Source organism: Manacus candei, unplaced genomic scaffold, assembly GCF_025592945.1.
Source record: "Manacus candei isolate 608988 ecotype Guabito, Panama unplaced genomic scaffold, ASM2559294v1 h1tg000015l, whole genome shotgun sequence".
Taxonomy (NCBI): domain Eukaryota; kingdom Metazoa; phylum Chordata; class Aves; order Passeriformes; family Pipridae; genus Manacus; species Manacus candei.
In genome coordinates, this window is record NW_026138063.1 from 11,081,643 (window position 1) to 11,098,734 (window position 17,092).

At 43.0% G+C, this 17,092-nt stretch overlaps 1 protein-coding gene across 11 annotated transcripts in view; it reads left to right on the top strand.

Moving 5' to 3' along the window:
- LPP (LIM domain containing preferred translocation partner in lipoma) overlaps window positions 1-17,092 on the top strand; it is a 331,679-nt gene that overhangs the window by 298,096 nt on the left and 16,491 nt on the right. For all 11 annotated transcript variants that reach the window (XM_051782312.1, XM_051782316.1, XM_051782313.1 and 8 more), the window contains 2 exons: window positions 13,480-13,658; window positions 16,684-16,804. In XM_051782312.1, coding sequence (XP_051638272.1) covers window positions 13,480-13,658; window positions 16,684-16,804 — 300 coding nt within the window. The remainder of the gene's footprint in view (window positions 1-13,479; window positions 13,659-16,683; window positions 16,805-17,092) is intronic.

Consider the following 17,092-nt stretch of genomic DNA (forward strand, 5'->3'; position numbering starts at 1 on the left):
AGTGCATGGAAGATGGAGAAATAAATGGGAAAGACAGGTCTTTGGTATCCAGGCAGTATTTTCTCACCAGCAGACCTCAAAGTGTTTTCCAAAGCCTGGTAAGAACAAGGATATGTGGGGTCAGATGAACCCTGGAGAGAGTGCCTCGTTTTCAGTCACACATTCCACATCTTGACTCAAATATTTTTGCATTGGGCTTCTTTCAGAAAAGTGCAGAAAGACCCTGGAGCCAGAAATACTGTGTAAAACATGCAGGATAATTAGCAACCTCCTGGAAACATGTGCAATTTTAATAAAACTTAAATTCCAGTTCTTTCCCACAGGTGGAGTCCAGCAGTACTGTAGGCAGTATGCACAATTAAGCTATTTTTATGCCTCTTCATCTAAAAGTGTGAGTGTTAAAACATATGTAGGTAAAGCAAATGGAAAGCTTAAACTTGCCTGCATGCCATGCTCATTTGCACTCGCTGCATTAGCCTGGATTGCTGCTGAGCAGTGTATGCTCCAGCAAAGGTTTTGCAAAGGGAAATGTTTTCACCTACAAACCTGGCTTCTTAAAAAGCCCTATGACTTTGCAGCTCCAGAAGATATTGACTTCCCTGCCAACCACAAAGGGGAATAAATGACTCTGGGAGGGCTCAAGTAATTATACAAAGTGCCTGGATCAACTTTTCCATGGGGATCCTGTAGCTACTGGTCTGATGGCTTAATAATGTGCTTCTGAAATGGCTGCTTTCCACTGCTGCTTCTCTCTTGGGCCAGATTTCCAGCAAGACTCCTTAGCTGCCCTTGCAGAACTGGCAGGACTCATGCTACATGTGAAGGAGCCAACATTAATTTTTCCGTAGGAAAACTTGCAGGTAGGGCAGAGCTGGGCTATGCTGCCCTAGCAGCAAACTTTGAAAAAGAGGATGACTCAGTAAGCCCTAGATCACTTCCTTGTTCTCCACCCTTCCCTGCCACTCCCTGTCCCTCTGTCCTTCTCCCTCATCTCTTTGGAAGCTGGTGTGGGAGTGTGTGCAGGGAGGGACCACTTTGCACAGCAGCCACTTTGCACTTTGTACAGTGCCAGCAACAAAATGTGTTCCTTTCATTAGGAAGCCACCAGCACTCGTCCTTATTGCCTGCATTAGCTGGATCACTCAGGTTCAAGAACCTATACTAGGTTGTCTTGTCCCTTTTCACCTGGGTCTGGTCCATAGTTAGAGCCTGATGAAGAATGGCCCTTCCCTCTTTTGTTCCTCATAGGTCCATTAAATTGGAAACTGTGTATGGAAAGATGTGGGCCTGTACCAGTTTTACTTTGCATGAACTGCTCGGCAAAACATGAGGGTCAGATTACTTTGGGTGTTCAGATGTTTTTGCTGGGGAGATGGCAAAAATTTCTGGTCCTCATAAAGGAAAGTTGGAAGTAACTTGTATTAGGATGGAAATGAGCAATTCAGCAGTTATGCTGGGAAACAACCATTGGTGCAGGTGATCTCAGACCTTTTAAAATACTGTGAAAAGCACTGGAGCATGGTCTTTTCCACTGTTATGGAAAGAAAATCCCCATAACAGAATGGAACAGTTACAGAACAGAATGATCCTGGAATAATGTTGGGTTTTCCTCTATATTCCATAACCACTGTGATTTCAACCTGGGAGTCCATACACTGAGAGGATGCTATTGACTAGAGAATGGACATATTATATAATATCTATTATACATTCAGTGTGTTTATATAAATCCACATTTCTTATGTAACTGTGTCACTAGGAAAACAGTGAGGTTGGACAAGTTGGTTTCTCCTGCTGTTGCTGTTCTGCTTTGCTTGTTGATTCTTAAGCACTGTCACAAGACACTGGAGTTTTTGCTACTGCTGTGTGTGCCCAAGTGAATCTCTTTTCAAAAGCTCCATTCACGTTGGGTTTTGCTGTTTTTGTCGACTGCTGTTTCTTTTTTTAAACATAATATTTGGCTGAAAGCCTTCGGTGTTGTTTTCACAAAGTCGGGAGTAATCTGGTTAGTGTATACTAGGGACTGACAGTTAGTTGACTAGCACAGTGTTCAGTTGCTGTGCTTTTCAACTTGAAATAACATCCAGGGCAGTCTCCTCAAGTGATGTAAAAGACCTGGTAAAGAAATGCCAACTGTCATCTTGATTTTTGGTCTGCTCTGCTCTGACATAAACCTTTCTGACAGCTCAAACCAGTGTCCTTCATATTCCAAATTAATCCAAAATTTCTCATGGTGATGAAAGGAAAAGAAATTACTTGAGTGCAGGTTTCCTTCTCCGAACATCCTTGACTAACCCTGCTGACACCAGAGAATTACCACCTACTTAGACGTACCCGTCTGCTCTTGATGCAACTTTGAGCCTAAGACATTTTTATTTGCTTTCCAACAGTTTTGCCATCCAAGATCTCAGTATCCAAGTCTCCATGTTGTCTGTCCAAAATAAGAAAACTGGTTTGGGGTTTTTTTACAGAGAGTCTTAATTTTTCTAGCTTGAGAGCAAAGGAGCAGTGTTAAGAAGTTAGATCAACTAGGCAGACAATTATGTTGCAAGGAATCTTCTGTCCAACAGTCTCACAACAGTATCTTGAGCAGTAGAGTAGCCCAAAGGTTTTGGTTTACACTTTTCACGTGTTGTTCCAGGAGGGATCTGATCTATGGTGTAGATATCTGTTTGTAAGGTTAGAAGGAATACTGTGCCATCTTTTCTCTCCCAGCTGTACAGCAAGCTGAGTTCTAGCAGAAGCACCCTCGGAGATGGGCTAGAGGTGCAGAGCAACTGATGTAAATCATCTCTGTCTTTCTGTGGATGAGGTCATCTCATATGAAGGAAGGAAGGTGATGGATGGATTCCCAGCATGGAACATCAGTCTCCAGCTTTCACTTTTCTCAAATCTCGCTTGACCTCTTTGGGAAGTTCTCTTCTCTGTGCTGTACCTTGTCTGGATTTTTCTTACATGGCTGTCTCAATTTTCCTTTTTTGTATCCCTTCCTTCTTTGTCACTCTTATCTCAGCAGGTGGCTCATACTTGCTTCTCCAGACCAGGAACTGAAGGAAACATCCAGGTCACCTGAATGAAAAGAATAGGGATGTCAATGCATCTAAAAATAATGCCAGTACCTGCTAGGTGATATACTTGACCCTGGACTTACTCAGCAGCCTGGATTTATTTCCAATTAAAGTCTGACTCTAGATAGAAGAATGGGTGTCACTCCAGGGGATAACTCAGTTCCAGCCTCTGAAGAAATCCTGGCCCCCAAAAATATAACATTTCTAGTCTTGGTGGAGAGGGAAAAGAGTATAGAAATACAGTTCTTGCCTTACATTGACTCACTAAATTCTGTTTTCTGTTATTCTTGACAGTGACCTGTGCTGGTTTTCTGTGGGCTGTACCCAGTGTTCTTTCTAAGTCTTTAAAAGTACACATTTCATTCAGGAAGCTTTCTTCAGGAAATAAGAAGCCCACATTCCCCCTCCCTTAGGAAGGAACTCAGAGTACCCACAAAGTTTTTCAGCCCTTGTATTCCAGGCACAGATAAGTCTCCCATTGTCCTAAAGGCTCCAAGATGTTCTCCTCACATCAGGGACATAAATGCATTTGGCAACTCTTTAAGAAACATATCAGGGATTTGGAAAAATCATATTCTCACTGTCTCTTTGGGTAGCAGCAGCATCCAAGTGTTGTGAGAGTTTTGGTGGGGTTTTTTCCAAGCTTTATACTGGATTACGTTATCTATTAAATGCAGCTATTTTTATGCTGAACTGTTGCCATGACCTGTATTTCACAACTTGCACGTATACACTGAAAAAAATATTACCTTGCATTCAAAAGGTGTTTCAGTGAAAGCTCCATGAAATTCTGTGCAAAATCTCATTACCTTCTTGCTTGGGTTTTCAGTTTGTTTCATTTTGGGGATGTGTTTATTTCTCGGTAGTTCCAGGTGCCAACTTTGGTGCTCATAATGGAGATGTGACTTCTGTCAGAGCACCACCGGCCTCCTCATAGTTTACTAAACCCACTCCATAGATAGTGTGAAGGATAGAGGTAGAAAATAATGAAATATTGAAATTATTCCCTGAGTCACTGGGGAACCCAAGGACAGAAGCCAAGCACCCTTAGTTTCCAGTGCTCTGTCCCTGACACCAGAAAACATGACTTTCTCTTGTAACTTATATGAGATGTTCAGGAGAAGTTTTGCACTGTTTGAGCAATTAGGGTGGTAAGGGTAGCTGTTAAACTGATATCTAGCTGAAATATTTAATTTATTTAGTAGCTATTAGAAGCAAATTAGAAATTCCCTTATCTGTGGCTTGAAATAAGCAGATGAAAATAGGTTGTCTCCTTTCCTTGTGGCTTAGAGAGATGTGGGATTTTTATTCTCAAGGAGTGAAGGGGAAGGATTCTGCCATTTTTTTTTTTCCTTACCAACTTCAGAAGAACCTGAACTCTTGAGTAGTAGCCGTGTCTTTTCCCTTGGTTTCTCCAGGAAATCTCTTGGAGAGCATAGGAAGCAGAAAATGCCAACTTTTTAAACAGGTTGTAGTTAAAAGAATAATAGCGTTCAATCAGTAACCAAAGCAAGCTCAGCTTTGCTGGATGCTAGTTTACTGACAGAGTTTCCAATTAAAATTTGTTTTCCATGTTGATCAACAAGGTTCCATTTTCTTGATGGTTTTTATGTCACAAATTCTTGCATTGCTCGGAGAATCCTTGAGGAAACGCATGGCAGGCGAGAATTCATTTCTAATGTAAAAATACCAAGAAAGAGGAGGGTGAGGGGAACTATAAATAACCACCAAGATGTCACAAAGTCAGTCATTTTTTCCTCTGCAAGTCAGCTTTAGCAGTTAAGGTCAAGATAACATTTCCATGTCAATGGTCAGTTACATCAAAATTCTAAAACAGGAATATTGAATGGAATTTTGGATTTTTTTTCTTGCATTGTGCCCGGATTTGACCAATTTATAGTCTCTTTGGTCTGCCAGCTCAGAGTTCCAGTGTTATTTTGGTTAAGCTCTTTGCCAGAGTGGCAAGCTTGGATTGGAACATTGGGTTTATTAAAGGCTATGAAATTAAATTCACCACCAAAAGAAAAGAAAAAGAGCCCACTTCTTGCCGATAGTCACTTCTTTATTTCCTTTGATGCGGCTCAGTTTGACTTGAATTTTAGCCTAACAATTTCTATACAATTTTGTTTTGTTTTTGCAAAGTTCTAATCAGCTTAAACTGCAAACAGTTGGAAATGCCTCTCTAACAGCTTCCTTGGTGTTGCTAATTAGGCTTGAAATCTCTTGTGTTGTCCACAATTGTGTCTAAACAAGGAGCAGAGTGTATGTGCTCGCTGTATGCCACATCTCCCAGCTGCATGTAATTCTGCTGCCTGCGCAGAAAGTAATCGCAAGGGGACAGAACCTATAGTCTTTATTTAGGCAGAACTCCCGGGGTGACGTGCAAGGTCAGGCACATCGTGTTTTGAGGGAAGAGATGGATTTGATGGTGAGAATGTGTACAGCAAGCAGCACTACATCTGTAGCACAAAGACTGGAAGTGCCTGGCCATAAAGAACAGCTCTGCTTTGTCCCCCAGAGCACTTTGTACTGCAGAGCCCTGAGTTATGATCTGTAGGTGCTCTCACCTGACGTGTGTTAATAATAGATAAAAACACAGGGCTATCAAAACCTACCACGTATTCTCCCTGTCCCTCAGGAGCAAAGCTAATAGAATATCATAGTTTTTAAAGCTACCAAGGTTCACTTCAATGGGAAAAGAGCCCTAACAAATCCTCGAACACATCTTTCTGCACTCGGCAAAGCCATGGGATGATTTATCTCTAGGTAGCGACCGCAGTGGTGTGAAGCAACACTAATCTGCTGAGGCATGGCTGCCTTGTGCGACGCGGGCCAGGGATTTCCGCGGTAGCTCTGTGCCAGTTCGCCTGAGCTGCAGAAGCCTTGAACAAACTGTTTACCTCTGACATTCTGGAAGGGATTTTGAGGGATTTCCTTCAAATTAGAAATCTTTGAAAATCAGCATCCTGCGCCAGGCGTTGTATTATGCAACGGCTTGGAATGAAGGTCTGGTATGCAACGGCTTGGAATGAAGGTCTGGTCGTGCACTTTGGATCTTCTTGGATTGAAGAAATCAGAGATGGAAACTGTCTTATCAGATCATCCCTCCCTGCCAAGGCAGGCTTGTCTCCTGTGCTCTGCTGGTGCTGCTGTGCTTTATGAATGCTCCTTTCCCTAGCACTCTAAAAGCCTGCCCCAGCTTACTGGTTGGATGTTTTCTGGACCACGTGCATTCCTGGTGTAGTGTGACTGACTTCACGTGGTTATACTGAGGTTCATACCTGCTGTTTGGTGTGCTTGGCAGTGCTAACACCAAGTGTGAGCTGTGCTCACCAACATGCACAATGAACTGCTTCAATTCTGTGGGGAGTGTGCAGATCCCCTCTTCTGGTGGCAGTCGACAAGATGTGAGAAGGTTTGGAAATGCAGCTTCACAAGAAAATTACTGAAGAAACTGGGGCTCATTACAAAGACATTTAATAATGTCCTTTTACATAGCAATTGCTAAGGATGCTTTCAGTTGTTTGGCTTACTGTAGTATTCAGTGCAACTGTAATTATTGTTGTTGAAAAAATTTCATATGCATTGACTTTTTATTCTCCATGCTTTTTTAAAGTCAACTCTAAATTAGAAGCATTTCCCCAGTATTAAATACTTTAATCTTGCAAATGGCTATAGACATCTTGGAATACTCTGAATAATAGTCAAATGCTGTTCCCCAGTACTGCACCTCCCAAAGTCACACCTGGTCAACTTTTGAGATGTGTTTCAATCATTACAGATTAAAAAAATTAATTTTTGCTGCTAAAAATACATTGTTTCCATTAAGTAACAATTTAGGCACACAGACTACTTCACAAGTATTTATCAAACCTAACAGCATCCAGTTTCTCAGTGGAATATGTAACTTCTGCAGCCATTTGATTTACAGGCCAACTGAGGTGCAGAGCATGGGAGTGCTTTGCCTATAGCAGTTACTTGGTTTAAAAGCCAGAAGTAAAATCCAGGCTTTTTATCTTCCAGCCTACCACTTTGGAGGACAGTTCACGCATTTCTTACATTCATAGGCACAGCTGTTTTAAAGGGACAAAGATCTCTGTGTTGTCAGAGCAAGGAATTTACAAAAGATGAGTAGCTTTGAGTGCCAGAGAGTAGTTAAGTAATTTCCAATGTGAGGCTTCTTGTGGATTTTTAGCTGGAAGGAGTCAATGTGATTGTGGTTGGACACAGCATAATGCAGAGCAGATCATTTAACCCTGATGTTCCTTCCTCACTCTCAACTTGGTAGTACTAGAAACAGATGTGGGTCTTATCCAAACTAGCACTGAGCATCAGAGAAGTCACGTAGTCCCTGCCTGTGCTATTCCAAACATTAATTAGATTCACCATTAAAAATATATACCGTTCTGCTGGTAGCATGGCCAGCCTGTGTGCCTTCCACATCCAGCAGCCTTCTGTAAGTTTCCTCTCCAGCCTTTGGTATGCTCAGACAAAGGCAAAGCCATCCCTCAGCCTTCACTTGATAAGACAGCTATCTTAGCAAGTGGAGCTCCTTCCTCCTCTCACTGTAGAGCATATTTTGACATCTACATATCATTTAAGAAGCATTTCCCAAGCGCTGTTCCATTTTCATCGTGGCCTTTCTGTTATTGCACATTTGTGGATTCAACTGTCTGTCATTGTCATCTTTGCTACTAACATAAGCCATAAAACATATCTCGTCTTTAATAGTTACAGGGCAAGGGGAAGGGACTCCTTTATCCTGTGTACTTAAGAGGACTTTCTGCCAGATTCTCCTCCAGCTGCTCCAAGTCCAAAACTACAAAGCTGAATTCAGTTTTCCTGAAGAAAAGCAAATTCCAGCAGAGGAGAAGCATGCCAGCCATGGTATTGCTACTGTGCTGGGAAAGCCACTAAAACCTGAGCCGAATGGAAGAACGATTTGAAAGCCACTGAATACAGTAACCTCTGGGGCCAGAGTCTGCACTGTGCAAGTGGGAGCTGCATGCACAGCTCAGACCAGTTACCAGCAAGGGTTGCCAATGTCATTTATTCCAGTATCTTCCTTTGCATCTCCCAGCTAAACAAGCTATACCATATAAAGAACAGCCTCACTGCTTACCATTGTGTGTGAATTAGGGGGTTTTTCCAGGGTATTTTGGATTGTCAGGGATCACATCTCTTGCCCCAACACACTGATACAGCTATGGCAACATGGTCTGGAGGTCAGAGCATCGGCTAAGGTGCTTCTGCAGCACTTTCCATTGCTGAAACTATCCCTCAGAGAGCAGCAGGAAGGGAAGGAGCATGTCACCCACTGCTAATAATGTGTTCAGCTGATCAGTCTAGGTGAGAAGGATTAACTCATGCCCAAACTGTCTCCTCAAATATGCAGGAAGGAATTTTGTGATGGCTTTTAGTGACTTAAATGTTAGTTTGCCAAGATTTACCCATCTGTGGAGGTAGCAGTTGGGGAGCCTGAGGTGGAAATCGGGTCTTGGATTTTCCTTTTCTAGAAATAATGCCAAAAAAGTGTTTGAAACTGTTGAAATTACATCTTGACACTTAACCCCTCCACCAGTGTCTGCTTTATATATAATTTGTAACCCAACTATATATTTTCAGACCCAAAACCTAAATGAAACCATTTGAAATTATTTGAAGTGCACTGTTTCAATTGACCTGATCTAATTTGGGGTTTATAAATTCACCAGACTTCTTGAGATTAAAGTGTTCTGTCTTCACTTAAGTATGGAAACATTTTCAAGCCTCAAAAATTATCCCACAAAGGGGAAAATATCTGCTGCTCTGCTCTCCTTGCCGTCTGAGGAAATGAAGGACGGAGTCACAAGATTTAAAGCAAGTCACTTACCACACTTTCCTAAGTTACAGTTCAACTATAGTATTTGACCATGTGCCTGTTTTTAGCACAACAGTCACTTTTGATTCATGCAGCTTAATACCATCTCCTCTGCTCAGTCACTTCGAAAAATGTGTTTCTCCTGCAGTGCTCATAGAAAGTGAGTTTGCGTCCCTGTGCATGAGTTGCCAATGTTATTTATTCCAGCAACTTCCCTCCCCTCTCTGAGCAAAATAAGCAGTATGATGCTCATGTCCCTGTGCATGAGCTCTCCTCTGTCTGCTGTTCAGAGTGCAGGAGAGATTATTTATGTTCATTAGAGTTTGGGATGCAGTGCCAATACAGAAGAAGCAATGGCTAAGCGTCTGTGTGGCTCTTCTTGTGCACTCATTGCTAGGTCATTGTGGGAGTGTCCTTGTGTTGCACGACCTTGTGAGTTACTGCTGTCACCCAGAATTTGGTTATGATGGGTTATAATCTGCAGCATTAAGGAAGCAGGATGAGCTGCAGCCCATAGGCTGTCACTGCACCTCTGCTCCCCAAAGCTGTTTGTCACCTTGCCATCTGGGATGTGAAATTTTCAGGAGGGGATTCAGACACTTCCCAGCTCCAGTCTTCTGTGGCTCTTGCAACCCAGAAGTCTTTCCCAGCAGTCTGGGTTTTCACTTCATGTCCCATGTTTAAACCTAACATCTGCAGAGTGATTCCCTTTGGCTTTCTGTGGTTTCTGAAGGAACAAGTATTGCTATAGGGAGATCAAACAAATCCCACCACCACTTGCTTCTAGATGCTTGGTCCCAAGCAGCTTGTTCCCACTTTGCCACTGATTGCGTTGTACATGTTTAAGTCTCTGAGTTTTTACTTGCAAGCTGATGCTTGATACCCTGGTCATTTCAGTTCTTTCTTTGTGTTTTACTGTACCTTTGCTTGGTGTTATTTTTCTGGCTGCTGTTTTAGGGTGCATTATTCTCTCCATGTGCAATTCTTTTTCTTTGCCGTGGGTAAGCAGTTCTGCCTTCAAAAAACATGGACCCAGACTCAGCTTTTAACATTGTGCCAACCTTCCATTTAGAAATGGATGGTTCCTTCCCTGCGCTTTTCAAGTCTAGATTGGATTTGGAGACACAAGTCTCTCTAAAAAAGAAGGGCACTCCCTGCTTCTTAGACAAAATATGGGAAAAGGATAATAAATCTACCCCTCAGCCCACACTGGATTTGTGGTCCATATTCTTATGAATTTGACCACAGCCCCTAGGCCTGATTTTTCCTGACTGTTTCTCATCTTTCTTCTCTGCGCCTTGCCTTAGCCCTTGGTGTAGCTGATCAGAAGCACTCAGCTCTACCTGTTGATTACAGAGAGGGCTTGTAACAACAGCTTGGGAGAGAAGAAAAAAAATAGGGCTGCTAGGCATTTTTCTTCATCTTGTTTGGCTTTTTGTAGATTTGTAAGCTCCGGGAGGTGTTAGGAGAGTTAGCTAAACTGTGAAAGAGAGCAAAATCAAGAAGCCAAATTTATAATCCAACAGGGATGCTGTTCTCATAATGTGCAGAAATACCTTTGTGCAGGTTGTTAGCTGCTGGGGCAGCACTTTGGCATGTGGGATAACCTGATTAGAGAGTCAAAGAAAACTCTGTTAGCTCCACAGGCCAAATCCTGCCTTACAGCAACCTGATGTCAAATGGGTGTGAATCAAGGAAGCTTTCCCATTGGCATCATCTGGTAACACCTTGAAGAGAAGGGTCTGAGCCAGGGTTCTAGCAAGGAGAGTGACTTAAGCAAATACACTCCCAGACAGGGAGTGAGCTGGAGTCTGAAACTAATGACTTTGTTTTTCCTCACTGGTACAGACTTTGAAGGATGAAAAGAATAAATTTCTCAGGTCTAGTTTTCAGGTTGTATAGAAGGTTTAATCGGGAGTTGGTTAATTTAAAATGCTTGTCTTACTTAGCTGCGAGAATGTCAAACAGTGTGACTGAGCTGAGATTTGGGAGCAGAAGATGTGTGTTTTCAGAAGGCATAACCCATAAGGGTGATTGCCTGCTGTCCTGGTCACTGGGAAACTCCATGTTAACTTCATGTCAATGTTAACATGAAAATTCAGACAAGATGGTTCTAATGATCCCTTGCAGTCTTAAACTCAGTGTATCTGAAATGTGTGAGCAGGAGTTAGAGCTGTAGTGAGAGAAGTTCCAGGCCATGGTGTTTGGTGCTAAATCCCCTTGCAGGGTGGATTGGTGCTGCAGGGTTCTGCTCTGTTCACAGTCCTGCACGGACTGTGCTCAGTGCTGCTGTCTGGAGGGCCTGTCCCTAGGCAGTGGTAGCAGACCAGGGGAACTGCTGGGCTGATCGGCCCCCAATGTGGTTGTATGCCAGGGAACTCCTGGTCATGTTGTGGGTGCTCAATGTTTATCAGAATTCAAAAATTGTCAAGAAAGTTCGTGGGAGAAACATGCCACTTGAGGCAAAATATGGAAAGCCAAGCTGTCTCAGGAAGTCCCTAAACCAGAAATCAGTGGAGGCTGGAAGCACATCCTAAGGAATTGCTGTATTTTGCTAGCCCTGTTCTCATACTTTGGCCTCTGTTGCTGGCAACTGTTGGAAAAGAAGCAAGCAGTGACTTGGTGAGGCAAACCAAGTACTTGTGTGTATTCAGAAGGTGTCATAGCAAACGCCTTATGAATGGCACAATCTTCCATCAGTATCCGCAGGTATGCTGCGTTCCTTCCTTGGCAAAAAAATACAGAGAACAGCTTGGATGTGGACTGAGATGATGTGATCTGCTTATGCAAAGCAAAATGGCAAATTTGCCAGGTTATTTCTCCAAGGAGAAAATTATTGACCTTGCTTTTTCTGGCATACCAGCTACTGTTATAATGATGATGATGGTGACAGCAACCCAACAGAAGGGCCAGCAGTCATTCTTTCCTGCCCATTATTACAAGGTATAAAGCAAAATCCAGTCTGAATTCAATGCTAGTCTGGCTCTACTCTCTTTACAAATCTGTGAGGCAGTACTCATATGGTTTGAAATTCAGGACTTTTCGTATAGACCTTTCCAAAAACAATCCTTTTGATCTTCTGATATGAACTTGTGTATTTGTATGTTTGTACATTACCAGTCACGTGCAGCCCAGAGATATGTATGATAGGAAATGTATGAATGTAGAAGTAACCTTTCTGAGCTCCTGGGTGATTCATCTGACAATACATTTTGGCTGCACATGTAAGGACTGGATCTTGCCCCTGAGAATATTGGCTCAAAGAAACAATAACAATGCGGTCAGTCAAAGCACTACTTTCCCTGGGAATTTTGTTGCATGAGGAAGCAGAAGAACTTAAGCCCTCCTGTGCTAGTCAACATGATCTGCCTTTCAGCAGCTTTTTATGCTTCTATCCTGTTAGATTTTTTCATTTCTCCACCCTCCTTATTTCTATCTATCTAAATGATAATCAGTAGTGTACTTATAGATTTTTCTCCCTCACCCAAGGTGCAAATGCTGATTGATGACATTATTTGATAACTTCAGGTGCATGAAGCAAGAATGGTAGATTAAGTTTGCTTTCCTAAAGTCCGGTGAAATGATCCAAATCATATTATTTGCACCTATGTGGTTTGCACTCTCCATTTATGGCATGTGTCTTTAAGTGCTTGGTTTGAAAGGGTAAGTTACCCAGCTGGTGTCAGAAGGGCTGGTGTGGCTCACACACAACCGTCTGAAACAAAATGATCTTGGTGTTTCTATAATTAACTGCAGGGGTGAGTGAGGGTTGAAATGAGTTGAATCATTCAACGGACCCCACTTGAAAGGTGGGAATTTTTTTGGCTCCAACACTTCAGGAGCAGTCCAATATGTAAAACCTGCGCAGCAAGGATCATGGCCTTAGAGCTGGCATTTCACAGTCATTATCTCAAACACTGTGGGCCAGAGATAAATGAACCATTTAAGTCATCCTGAACTCCTGTCCTTGTGATGCTTTCATTGCAGCCTCTGCTTTGCGCTCTCCCCAGACTCAACAGTATTCTCTGTGGTGAGAGAGAAGATCAAGATTTTCACACAAGGCAGATAAAGATTTTTATGGGATCTGTATTGGCAGAGCAGTTAGGGGGTCTCTGTGTGGCCCCAGGAGATTGCACTTCAGCTTTGCACTGATCGCTGTTGGAGCTTGTCTCTAATCATCTCCGCTGCAAAAGGTCACTCAGACTGGGCAGTCCACAGGCAAAAGCCCAAGAGTGCAGGCTGCAGAACTCCTTCATGTGCTACTGGCTGCAGAAGCTGCAGTGTTTGACACACCCACCTGATGGGCCATCTCTGATCGTTTATCAGAGCTGCTGAGAGAAGGCTCTGGTTTGTGTTGTCACACTATATAAAGGCTTGACCCAGGCCCTGTGCTGTTATCATAGTCTTTGATAACTGTTGACTGTACTGCACTTATCTAGAAGAAATGGCTAAAGCTTCCAAGTAGACCAGCAGCAGCCTTCAACCCAGCTGACCTTTGTAGATGTTCCACTGAGATGGTGCTCACATCTGTTGTGTATGTTTTCTTTGCAGAATACTTTGGAGCAATGCAGTGTCTGCGCAAAGCCCATCATGGAAAGGATCCTCCGAGCCACTGGGAAGGCCTATCATCCCCACTGTTTCACCTGTGTGATGTGCCATCGCAGCCTGGATGGGATCCCCTTCACTGTGGATGCTGGCGGGAACATCCATTGCATCGAGGATTTCCATAAGTATGGCCTAAGCTGCTGTCAGTGCTTTGCTTATTGTCTTTTTTCGTTTGTCCCTAAAAGTCCTCCTTGTTCAGCCTGAGATCTGAACCCTCTGCCATTTCCTCCCAAGGCTCTTAAATACTAGGCAGAGCTTTGCTCTAAGCAGGCACACCTTGGCATACAAGATTAATTGGTTAGGGACTGATGCTGCTTGATCCCTGTTTCACTTAGAGCTGAATTCAGGGATAACCTCTGTGTTCCCTCTGTTTTAAGTGCTCTGCCTTCCCCTGCACTCAGTATGTGCATGTTTCTCCTCACTGCCTGTACCTGCACTTTCACATCAGCATCTCCCTGCTTTTTCCACTGAGCAATTAAGAGAGGTCTTGTCCTGCTGCACTCTGCAGGTGTTTGCTTACCAGCTAGAGGGATCTCTGTGGCCACAGGCTGCTCAGAGCTCCTTTTGTTTCTAGTTGCTAATTAGCTTTTTAAAGCTGCTGAAAATACAGCCCTGGTAATAATTTATAGTGAAACTGCTATTTAAAGTAAGTTGAAAGGTAGAGTTTCAAGTAATTTCTGTCACTGCCACGCTACCACCCCCATCATCACAACTAATCTAGGGAAGACAGGTAGATATAATCAGAGCACAAATGTTTGCCCTGTATGGAAAAGACAGATACACTACACCCCTCAATTAAAAGATGAAATCAATACTGACAAATGTGAGTTTACATCTCAACCATTTATCTCTGAATTTCTAAGGGGGTAGACTTAATTAGAGCCTCGTGACATCAGTGTGTGGGTCTGAAAGCTCAAAGAAGTAGGCTGACTTGACAGAAAGGGAAGCAGCCACAATCAAATGGCGTGTTAGAATCCAACACAAGGATATTCCCTGTAGCTCAGCTAGGCTGGGTTAATTGGCAGCTGCTGTATTGCCTTGCTTTTCTGTGCCACCAGTTGTATGTTAAGGTAAAATGTGGTCCTGAGCAGAGGTCCAACAGGAGGTTTATGCACCACTCGGGCACCTGAAGGGTGCAATTTGGAGGCTGCTCCTTCCACAAGCCCCACAGGCCAAGGGCTCACATGCTTTCAGGAGAAAGGCTTGATGTCCCACTCTGAAGTCTTTTGGCAGTGACTGCATATGGACCTCGGGGCTCTGAGAGTGGGAAGTGGGAGGCTGTCAATCCAAGGAAAGGACATAAAAATCACTGAGTGAAAGACTGAAGGGAAGATGATGGGAATAGCATGAGATCCAGTGTGACACTCAGGATGTTTTTGGCCAGCCACACATTTCGCAGCACTTTGCCCAGCCCAGTTTTAATTGATTAGGGCTCCTTATCTGGAGGTTGAGTGTTCTACATCTACATCCTCTTGATAACAAAACTGTAGCTGATGCTCACACTGTCACTCAGCTTCTCCCTGAACTCAGGCCCTGAGTAGCACATCCACAACCCCCAAAATCTGCAGGAGTTATCTCAGGGTACTGGAAGATAATATTTGGCTCATATTGAATTATTGACTGTAGCTTGGACAAAGAAATGTTGAAGTATTTTTAAATACCACATTTGAGCTAAATGGCACAAGGAAGTGCCTACATGAAGCAGCATATAATTAATTGCGATTACAGCTCTGGTCATATCATGATCTATTTAAGTTATTTTTCAGAGCGCTCACTATAGCCACTGTTTAATTCATTTTTTCGTTAGATCGCAGCTACACAGACATCTTTCATCTGCTGCCAGTGAAATTAATATTTTTCTTTATTCCTAGTACAGATAGATTTCTTTTTTTTTCTTTTCTAAGCTAGTTAATTCTGAGATGGTTCATGTGACAGGCTGGGTGGCAGAGTCAATCTTTAGTAGGCATTTCAGAAGAGAAGGGCCTTTGATCTCCTCATGTTCTGATGTTTGCCATAAGCTTTGCCCTCTGTCCCCCATAGCCCCTGACCCCGGCTCTCATTATACGGCAGCAGATTCTGTAGGTGTAAGTTTCCTTTTATGTAACCAGAATTTGCAGCCAGGGAATTGGTACCAATAGGTTTTGAACCAAAACAGCACATAATGTTTCACCACAGGCTAAATGTTCCCAAGCATCCCCACCTGCCTAGGAGCAGAGATGGCCACTTCTCATGGGAACTCGGGGGAGCAAAGCCAGAGTTAATATAGAACCCAGGTGAATTAGCCAGAAGGGCATATGGTGAGCAGTATAAGGGGAAAAATAAAGGCCTCTGCTTCTCTTGATCCCTGAGTTGACCCTGATTCAAGTGAGTCCCTTCACGCAGTGAGTTATTATCCTTATACAATTCTAAGGCTGACTGGAAGAGAGAGCATTGGTGTCTCTGCACCCAGACTTGTTCCCTTTTAGGCCTGGGCAATCTGCTATTGGATAACTGAGAGCTGGTTTTAGCTAGAAAATGCAGCAAGTCAGAATTGCCCTGATCTTCTTATTTGAGAGTGAGCCAGGAATGTGCTCCTGTGTGCATAAGTGGGTAAGATGGCTCCGAATTTTAAAGTGGATGGGATAAACCTCAACAAATGAGTGTGGTGCATTCTTTTTACCATCTGTATCAAGACTTTTAACCTATTTGTTCCAATCTCCAAATTTTAATATTTTGGGGTTTGTTTTCAAGAGATCCTCCTGAAGCAAATTGTGGTCATCTTTCTAACCTTGGGATTTGCATGGGCTTTCTTAGAGAGATGGTTAAGGGTTATGGCAGTGCACAGATGCCACAATTATGGGACATTCACCTTAGTTGTTAGTTAGGACAGGCACAATATGCTTTGCTGCCTGTCAGATGTTCTTTGTCCTCTCCTAAAAGTCTGCAAAATGTTCTTTAATATCCTACAAGCCCGAAAATACATTTTAAGACTAAAGTACTCCTTCCTGTCTTCTTTCCAAAAAGGCAGCTGTGCAAAGCTCCAGCTGTGATGTATGTGCACGTACATAAGTGTGTTTGTACAAATGCACGTGTTTCTGGCTTGCTGGTCCAGTTAACAAAAACTTTCACTCCAAGTTTGAGGATGACTGAGACTGTCTCTTCCTTCTTCAGGAAATTTGCTCCGAGATGTTCTGTGTGCAAGGAGCCCATCATGCCGGCCCCAGGACAAGAGGAGACTGTACGCATTGTTGCCTTGGATCGTGACTTCCATGTCCAGTGCTACCGATGTGAGGTTAGTATTCCAATCACTGTGTGAAGGAAATCTGTGAAAGACAGAAAGTAAAGATTGGCTTAACTTCATCACCACCTCATGGTATGCACACGACAGGTATAACCTATTGTAACACTGGCTGTACAATCAAATTACTTCATTGACTTCAGCATGCAAGGAATTTTTCCTCATATATATCAACGCAAATGAGAAGAAAATCAGGTTCCTTGTTTATAACAGGTTCATTAGGAGAGCAAGAGAATGTGACTCAGGTAATTAGGGCTTAATATTTGAGAACTTCATAAATTA